Genomic DNA, 10,056 nt, shown 5'->3' with positions numbered 1-10,056 from the left:
CCTGGCCAAAATATATCACAATTTTCGACAAGAGGGTTCAGAAAAGTCATCACTGTAAACAGAGCCCCAGGCTGTAAGCGACTGGGGTATTATGAGTAAGTGGATTATGGTATGTACTAAGGCAGCGGAATTTCTGCCCCGCCCCTCCCCAAGGTCATCCAATAATCTTCCACACCAGCGAGGAGATCGCCTGTACCCCACAACATTCAAAAAGTGAAAAAATAAAAAGTAAAATTCCTAAATTGAATAAAATCGTACCTCTCCCCCCCCATCTCCCCTTTAAATACCCCCAAATGCGCGAGGAGGGGGAGATCAATTCTTAATAATAGCTGACGGGGGGGGGGTAACAAAACAAAGTCCATGTAAAGTTTCCCTCCTCAGCTAGTTAACACTTCCAATGCTAGACTGCCAAGCACGGAATGCAGTTTAACACATGTGTCCCCGCCCCCCCAAATCTAGCCCTTTCCAAGAAGAAAGGCAGTAAATTGCCAGATCGCCGCAGCCCGCTCTCAGAACCCCCCCGGGGAATTCAGTAGTATTCATGTCCTGAGGTTAAATTCCCCAATACAGTACCTATCGCCCTCTCTTCTTCAAGGGGGAGGGAGACTGGGTGGGGTGTGAGGTCAAAATGCTTCCCCCCCCCCCCCATCCCTCCACATTCTTCTTAATGCCATAGGAGCAAAAGGACCACCCGTTTGAAAGTTTGTTACACCGCGTGGGACGGACCCCTGAAGCTGATTGGAGGGAGAGAGAGTGGGCGGGATTCGTGCTCCAGTTGTCCTCTGCATCCCCCCCTTCCTCTTGTACATAAAAATGTGCGTTTCAGTTGTCTGTCTCCGGAGCCCCGCAGCCCGGGCCCACACCTACGACTCTGAGCTGGAGCGAGAAATGTTCTGCAGGAGCGATTTGTAAATGACCGAGTTGAGGAATCGCGGGTAGGAGTCTCTGTGCATCAAGGTGTATATCTGCAACTGGGCGTCGTCAAAGGTGTGGGGGTTGGGTTCCTGCATCCGCCGGTTGATCACCTCTCTGACTCGAGAATCCAGGCTGACCTGCAGGGGGCAGCAGAGGACAAAAATAAATAAACAAGCCGCAGGACAATCACAGAACAGCACCGCAAACGGAAACAAGAAGATTCAATAAAAGAGTGCAAACTGCCGAAAATCACCGGGGGCTGCCCGGCGACACCACATGAATGAGATTTTAATTCTTTTCATGGTTAATGTGTTAGCAAAATCTTGAAGTCTTTGGTAACAAAATGTTTCCATGTCCAAAGGCAGCTGCAAATCAGCAAATCAAGGATTTCTCAGAAGTGTGAACGGCGGTTTTATTGAATCCTCCAAGAAAGATCTGCGTTCAGAAACATGCGGAAAATCACACATCAAGACATCAAGTGTTACAAAGGACTCACCTGCAGCCGCAACGTGGACTGTACACCCCCTGCCACAACACAGTCATATCATCACTTTATAAACTCATCCTTACCAATCATAAAGTAGGGTTTAACATTAAAAAAAAAAAAAAAAAAAAAAAAAAAAGACCCATTGAGACCTGTTTAGTGCTGGCAGTGCAGGAATTGTTATCCCTGTGTACCCCGTCCCATTCTGAAGATCAATGGCTACAGTCATGCTGTAGGTATGGGGTCTCTAAACTTTCGAAATAAAGGGCCCTTCAAATTTTAGGAGGGCCAGGCTGTGGTCAGTGGGAGTAAAAAAAGGACATCATTGGTAGTGGTCAGTGGGAGGAATAGTGCCCCATCATTGACATCAGTGGGAGGAATAGTGCCCCATCATTGATATCAGTGGGAGGAATAGTGCCCCATCATTGATATCAGTGGGAGGAATAGTGCCCCATCATTGATATCAGTGAGAGGAATAGTGCCCCATCATTGATATCAGTGGGAGGAATAGTGCCCCATCATTGATATCAGTGGGAGGAATAGTGCCCCATCATTGGTGTCAGTGGGAGGAATAGTGCCCCATCATTGGTGTCTGTCGGACGAATAGTGCCCCATCATTAGTGTCAGTGGGAGGAATAGAGCCCCATCATTGGAGTCAGTGGGAGGAATAGTGCCCCATCATTGGTGTCAGTGGGAGGAATAGTGCCCCATCATTGGAGTCAGTGGGAGGAATAGTGCCCCATCATTGGTGTCAGTGGGAGGAATAGTGCCCCATCATTGATATCAGTGGGAGGAATAGTGCCCCATCATTGGTGTCAGTGGGAGGAATAGTGCCCCATCATTGGTGTCTGTCGGACGAATAGTGCCCCATCATTAGTGTCAGTGGGAGGAATAGAGCCCCATCATTGGAGTCAGTGGGAGGAATAGTGCCCCATCATTGGTGTCAGTGGGAGGAATAGTGCCCCATCATTGGTGTCTGTGGGAGGAATATTGCCCCATCATTGGTGTCAGTGGGAGGAATAGTGCCCCATCATTGGTGTCAGTGGGAGGAATAGTGCCCCATCATTGGTGTCAGTGGGAGAAATAGTTCCCCATTATTGGTGTCAGTGAAAGAAATAGTTCCCCATTATTGGCGTCAGTGGAAGGAATATTTAGCCATCATTGGTGTCAGTGGGGGGAATAGTGCCCCATTGTTGGTGTCAGTGGGAGGAATAGTGCCTCATCATTGGTGTCAGTGAGAGGAATAGTGCCCCATCATTGGTGTCAGTGGGAGGAATAGTGCCCCATCATTGGTGTCAGTGGGAGGAATAGTGCCCCATCACTGGTGTCATTGGGAGGAATAGTGCCCATAAGGGGGCAGTACAATCACACACATGAACCAAGTAAAAAAATGGACCGCATAAGAGAAGGAATAGTGCGCCATCATTGATATCAGTGGGACAAATAGTGCCCCATCATTGTTGTCAGTGGAAGGAATCGTGCCCCGTCTTTTGAGTCAATAGAAGGAATAGTACCCGAAGGGCCACATCCGACCTGCGGGCAGCAGTGTGGAGACCCCGCTGTAGGTAGGTAAAGTATCAACTTAAAAAAGCCTGCAGTTATCCTTATGCCCATAAGGGGGCAGTACAATCACACACATGAACCAAGTAAAAAGATGGACCACATAAGAGAAGGAATAGTGCGCCATCATTGATATCAGTGGGAAGAATAGTACCACATTGTTGGTGTCAGTGGGAGGAATAGTGCCCCATCATTGGTGTCAATGGGAGGAATAGTGCCCAATTGTTGGTGTCAGAGGAAGGACCAGTGCCCCATCATTGATATCAGTGGGAGGAATAGTGCCCCATCATTGATATCAGTGGGAGGAATAGTTCCCCATCATTGGTGTCAGTTGGAGTAATAGTGCCCCATCATTGGTGTCAGTGGGAGTAATAGTGCCCCATCATTGGTGTCAGTAAAAGGAATAGTTCCCCATCCCTGGTGTTAGTGGGAGGAAAATTCCCCCACTGTTGGTGTCAGTGAGAAGAATAACGCCCTGTCTTTGGTGTCAATAGAAAGAATATCAGTGGAAGGAATAGTACCCCAAGGGCTGGATAAAGGCAAGCAAAGGGCCACATCTGGCCTGCGGGCAGCAGTGTAAAGCATCAACTTAAATATGCCTGCATTTATCCTAATGCCCATAAGAGGGCAGTACAATCATATACATGAAGCAAGTAAAAAAATGGACCACACTTGAGACTTACAAAAGGTTTTTCGGCACTTTTTAAGCATGAGCTATTTATTTCCTGGTACTACTATAAAATGACTAGGGGGGGGGGGGGGTGGTGTTAATTTTATATCATTACAGCCTAATTTTATTCCTCTATTCTCGATAAAAAGGCATTTTGTAGCATTTAAAAAAAAATCACAGCTGAAAGCCAATGTACCTATCTGATTTCCAGCTGTGCCAACAAAAATCACGACTAGATGCAAGCCTGTCCAAGAATCTCTCATGAATTATTAGAGATTTTGGGACAAAGGTCAATGCGGTTGGCTACACGTCTCTGGAACCTGCAGAACCGCCATTGTTCGCAGGCATCGGCGAGCCGTGTGGCAGCATGAAAGTCATGATTTTTAGCTACCTGGCTTGAAGTCACCCGGGTAATTTAGTCTGAAGGGGCAGAACATCAGTTTTGGGTTGGGGGGTTGGATTCTGGGTGCGGCCATGTTTACCTCCTTGGGAGACAAGATGGAGATGTAATCCTCATAGATCATGCGTGCCTTCTCTTCCGCAAAATGCTTGCTGTTGTCTTTCTTCAGCTCCTCGCAGGCCAGCCAGAAGAGCATGTTCTCCTCGCTGTACTCGGTGCGCAAAAACTCACGGAACACGTTGCGCCCGGCTGGGTTCTTCATCAGCTTCTCGAAGGAGTGGCCCCAGCTGTGTATCTCTTCTGAGGACGGCTTTGTGCTGCATTGAAAAAAAAATCAGTTTTTAAATCCTAGAAGCCAGGTCTGACCATTTAGAGAAACATTCCACCCAATACATAATAAAGCGGAACTATACCCATCAATTTAAGAGCCGGTTCACACTGGGGCGACTTGTCAGGCGACTTGGTCGCCTGACAAGTCGCCTGCCATAGATTAGCACAGGACCCGTTCTAATAGGAGCGACACAAGTCGCTCCGACTTAGAAAAAGGGTCCTGTACTACTTTGGGGCGACCTGGAGCGACCTGCATTGACTTCAATGATATGAAGTCCGTGCATGTCGCTCCGAGGTCGCAGTGCGCACTGTGCACCGCGACTTCACAGGTCGCCCCGGCAAGTCGGGTCGCCTGTATGTGAACCGGCTCTAAGGGTTTCAAAAAACAGTTACATTGCCGGAAATGATCAAAGTTAAATTTGCTTGTGCTTTCAACCAAACTGTCCAATCACCAAATGGCTGGTGTCATAACTGATCGTCATGGAGATTGTAGATCAAACAGAGGCTGGGATGGCAGTATCCTTGGCTGAAACAGGGAGGAGGGTTTAGTTCCGCTTTAACAGAATTTGATTCTCTGAGTCATCTTTTAAATCTACTATAACTGCTTGACCTCCGCAAGATTTACCCCCCCCTTCACGACCAGGTTTTTTTTTTTTTTGTGATACGGCACTGTGTTACTTTAAAGCGAAGTTTCACCCAAAGGTGGAACTTCCGCTCATTTGCTTCCCCCCCCCCCCCCTCCGTGCCACATTTGGCACCTTTCAGGGGGAAGGGGGGAACGGGTACATGTTTTTGACAGGTACCCTTCCCATCTTCCGGGATACAACGCCACGGCGCTGTCCCTCGGAAGTTTGGCCCCCTCCTCCTTCCCCCGCCGCCAAGCCAATAGGAATGCACAGCACGCTACGCACATGCGTAGCGTGAAGCCGCAAGGCTTTGCTGCCAGGATTCCTTACCGGCAATAGCGGCGGCAGCACTCGACTGCCGATGGAAACATCTGCTGCGGTGCCGACATCGCTGGACTCCAGGACAGGTAAGTGCCGACATCGTTGGACTCCAGGACAGGTAAGTGTCCTAATATTAAAATTCAGCAGCTACAGTATGTGTAGCTGCTGACTTTTAATTTTTCAAGGGGGGAGCGGAACTCCGCTTTAAGGCCCCTTTCACACTTGTGCGACCTGAAAGTCACATGACTTCGACGCAACTTGAAGCAATGCCTGTGTAATCTTGAGGTCTATGGACCTCAATTAGCATCAAAGTTGGACCAAAGTAGTGCAGGGACTACTTTGAAGTTGCACAGATATGAACGGTACTTATTGGAAATCATGGGGACTTGTCATGGGACTTTGCAGCCCTAAGTCGCAGGACAAGTCGCACAAGTGTGAAGGGGGCCTGACAATTGCGCGGGCGTGCCACGCTGTACCCAAATAAAATGTATGTCCCTTTATTCCTACAAATAGAGCTTTCTTTTGGTGGTATTTGATCAACTCACACGGATACCCTGGCACCTTGTTAGCCTGAGATCTCACAACACAAGCAATACTTGCATAGCAGGCTGGACCCAAAGGGATGGATTAGGAACCGATTGAGAGATGTACTAATTTAGATTACAGGCTAAAAAGGTGCCAGGGTATCAGTCCAGCATTTATACTAGTGATCAACCGATATCGTTTTTTTTATTGCCGATAATGGCCGATATTTTTGTACATTAAAAAAACATTTTTTTTTACAGGTACTCTTGTGGAGGGATCTGGGGGGTCTAAAAGACCCCAAACCCCTCCTCTGCACTTAAAAGCATTCAAAACGCCAAGTTTGGCTGTTTTGAATGCTGTTATTTTTTTTAATCTGGCGCCGAGTACCCGGAAGTGATGTCATGACATCACTTCAGGGTTTTTACACGGAGACCCGATCAGAGCCGAATGCGGCTTTGATCGGGTCTTCGGTGGCCGTGCAGGCTGGTTGCCTGGGTTTACCGGTGGTATGGGAGACGCGGGCGAGCCACGGAAGGCGGCGGGAGGGGGGGCGTCCCCTCCCGATCCTTGTAATGGACAGCCGAGCAGCTTCTTAGTCGCATAGGTTGTCATTACAAGACAGCCAACCGTCGGCTATGGACGCCGGTACCGGGGTGATGACTCTAGCTGCAGGCATCACTCCGGTACAGCACTTTCCAGAAAAATATTCGCAATATCGGTACCCTCAGGGGCCGATTCCGATATATCGGGGAAAGTGCAGATCGGCCCTCGATATATCGGCTTTGCCGATAATCGGTCGTTCTCTAATTTATACCACCTCCAAGATGGCTCCATTGACTGCCTGATGAAGGAGCATGCATGCTCCAAACGCGTGCACTCCCCGCTCTAGCCAAAACCCAGATGTGACGTCAGCGGCTTTCCCTGAGTTTCCGAGGATCCAGGAAGCGCTGGACACCACCAGCGCGGCAAAGATCAGTGGCTGCTCTCTGGTCCCTCTGCCCCCACGTCCTTCCCCCTGAGCGGATGAACTACTATCAGCTACATGCGCTGTTGTACCGGACACACTTAGTTGTTACACTCATATTTTGGAATAGTTGTTTTACTACTGCACTTAGATGGCGCTGCTCTTTCCTCTCACCTTTTATTGCCACAAACACCTGCAATAGTTTTTCTGAGGTTTTGTGAGGGGTCTAGGTATGTTCCAGCATTAGGCTGAGGTTAGGTGTGCAGTTAAGGGTTGCAAAGTATGTAAAACTGAAACTTTTCTTTTTTTTGTTACAGAGTAGAGAAGGGGTTACCCAACAGTTTATTTTTTTAGCTGTTCAATGTCCTGTTGGGAAGATTTCCCTTCACTTCCTGTCCCCGGGATGCAACAGGAAGTAAGAGGAAATTTCTATTTGGTGAGGGGAATTCCTCTCTTAGGCAATTGTCACCAGAACTGGTGTCCCTATTGGAAAAAAAATAACTGTAAAGTTTTGGATTTATAACCACTTTATGTTTCAGGGATAATAGTTACCAGGATTCATAGACTGAATCTCCATAATGAGGTCAAAGCCCACAATGATAACTTACAGGGGCTCTAACCCTTCTACACTGCATACACTTTAAATGTTTAAAGTGATACTCAAGGTCATTTTTTTTAATAACAAACGTCATACTTACCTTCTCTGTGCAGTTGGTTTTGCAAACAGCAGCTCCAATCCTCCTCTTCTCGGGTCCCCCGCCAGCGTTCTTGGCTTTTTCCCCCTGCCGAGTGCCCCCATATCAAGCTTCTTCCATTGACATGCAGAGCTGTGTTAAGCCCCCCCTCCTTATTGGCTGTGATTGACAGCAGTGAAAGGCAATGACGTCTGCTGCTGTCTCTGAGCCAATGAGGAGCGAGAGCTGCCCCTCTCGTGCAAATCGCTGGATCGAGTTCAGGCTCAGAAGTATTGGGGGGGGGGGGGGGCAGCAGAGGGGAATTGCATGCAGAAGATTTTTTACCTTCAGCCTTAAGAACCACGTTAACTCTCCATTCACACTAGTCCGACTTGTCAGGCGACTTGGTCAGCCTGACAAGTCACGCACCATCGCGTCCCATAGTGTAGTACAGGACCCGTTCTAATAGGAGCGACACAAGTCGCTCCGACTTAGAAAAAGGGTCCTGTACTACTTCGGGGCGACCTCGGAGCGACTTGCATAGACATTCATTTTATGAAGTCCATGCAAGTCGTGCCGAAGTCGCGGTGCACACGACTTCACAGGTCGCCCCCTAAGTCGGATCGCCCTAGTGTGAACCGAGTCTAAGTGACTGGTGATACAATATGCACTAAAAGAAGTAGTTACAAGGCACAGGCATTGTAGATTCCTCTGTTACCTATACATGTAAGGTTCTCTTCCTAATCAGGCTACAGGGGATTACCCAGAACTCCGATTAAGGTAGAAATTCTGTGGATCAGATCATGTCATTGCTTGATTTAAAGCGGAGCTCCACCCAAAAGCTGAACTTCTGCTTATATGCTTCCCCCCCCCCCCCTCCAGTGCAATATTTGGCACCTTTCAGGGGGGAACGGGTACCTGTTTTTGACAGGTACCCTTCCCCACTTCCGGGGAAGTTCGCCCCCCTTCCTTTTTCCTCCCCCAGCGGGCCAATTACAAGGAGCAGCACGCTTGGCGCATGCGCAGTAGGGATCCAGCTGTGAAGCCGAAAGGCTTCACTGCTGGGTTCCCTTACCCTGGATGGCGGCAGCAGCACCCGACAGCCGATATGAAAATCAGCTTTGGGTGCCGACATCACAGGATCCCTGGACAGGTAAGTTCTTATATTTAAAAGTCAGCAGCTACAGTATTTGTAGCTGCTGATTTTTAATTTTTTCCTGGTAGGCGGAATTCCACTTTAACTTGAACCTGAAATGGCATCCGTGTCACCTCCACAGAAGGGGTCACACTTACCAGACCTCACAGTGAGCGACGATCTCCAACTTGGTGTCTCGAGACAGCCTCCGAAGCCTATTGCGGTCCTCATTCCTGGCCACAGGGGACAGAAAGAAAACAGAATCTTAATTATTTGACATTTTAAAACAGCTGCACTGTTTTCACACTGTTAGTATGGGCAACTTAAAGTGCAATGGAGGTATGCAATGACCCAGAGCAACCAAAGTACCCAAGTCAGTGCAATGAAAGATGAATTCTGATTGGACTCTGGGTGACTGCACACTGATCTGTACCAACACAAAAACATGAGGATCCCTCTTTCCAAGTTCAACACTGGGCCAAAAAATGGGGCCTGAGGTGCAAAGAAAGTCCCAGAATTCTCTGCCAGCATCACAGTTGCCATCTGTCCCCAAAAAGAGAACTTGCAGCAGTTGGTCAGATAATGTCCCAAGTTTCCATTTAAAGCAGAACTTTAGGCAAACATTTTTTTTCATTATCGAAGCAATGGAAGGTTATAACCCATGTCAGATTTTTTTTTTTTTCATTGCGTGTCCCATTGGGGAGATTTTCCTTCACTTCCTTTCCCATAACTAAACAGGAAGTGAAAGAAAATCCCTCCAAATTAAGGGACCCCCAGTTCACCACCAGAAGTAGTGTCCCTATTGGAAGATCTGCCCATTATTACTTTTCTGGGAAAAACACAAAATTTGGGATTTTCTTTTACTTTCTCTTTCAATGATAGTAGTAACCAAGACAAATAGAGAGGGTGAATTTCCCTAATGGGGGCACAGACAGCAATAAGAACTGACAAGCATTCTAATCTCTCTCCTTTGCCTTAGTTATACTTTAAAGTACAAAGGCAAAACTTTTTTTTACGTTTTGGATGGAGTAGAGAGGGATTAGAACACCTGTCAGTTTTTATTGCTATCTGTGGCCCCACTAAGGAGATTCATCCTCTCTTTGTCCTGTTTACTATTATCATTGAAAGTAAAAGAAAATCCCCAAATTTTGGGTTGGCCCCAGAAAAAGTAATAGAGGGGAAATCTTTTAATGGGGACACTAGTTCTGAAGACCTGGAGGTCCCCAAGGAATTCCCTTAATTTGCAGGGATTTCCTCTAACTTCCTGTTTGGTTATGGGACAGGAAGTGAAGCGAAATCTCTGCAATGGGAGACAGATGGTGAAAAATGTTTTTTGTGACCTGTGTCACATGGGGGAGATTTCCCTTTACTTCCTGTTTTGTAGACTGTCAGCTGATGTCACAGAGCCAGTCCAGGCTGGGTACAGATTGTGACCATGCCCACATGCCTGGT

At 47.7% G+C, this 10,056-nt stretch overlaps 1 protein-coding gene across 4 annotated transcripts in view; it reads right to left on the bottom strand.

Annotated features, from left to right (window-relative positions):
- Nucleotides 1–471: 471 nt before the first annotated feature.
- RGS19 (regulator of G protein signaling 19) overlaps nt 472–10,056 on the bottom strand; it is a 53,201-nt gene continuing 43,616 nt past the window's right edge. For all 4 annotated transcript variants that reach the window (XM_082271550.1, XM_082271552.1, XM_082271551.1 and 1 more), the window contains exons 3-5: nt 8,763–8,837; nt 4,112–4,346; nt 472–1,052 (exon numbers count right to left, since the gene is read on the bottom strand). In XM_082271550.1, the coding sequence (XP_082127676.1) occupies nt 864–1,052; nt 4,112–4,346; nt 8,763–8,837 (499 nt within the window). In that variant the 3' untranslated portion in view covers nt 472–863. The remainder of the gene's footprint in view (nt 1,053–4,111; nt 4,347–8,762; nt 8,838–10,056) is intronic.

Source organism: Pelophylax lessonae (assembly GCF_965119305.1).
Source record: "Pelophylax lessonae genome assembly, chromosome: 11".
Classification (NCBI taxonomy): domain Eukaryota; kingdom Metazoa; phylum Chordata; class Amphibia; order Anura; family Ranidae; genus Pelophylax; species Pelophylax lessonae.
This window is presented reverse-complemented; position numbering and strand designations above follow the sequence as displayed.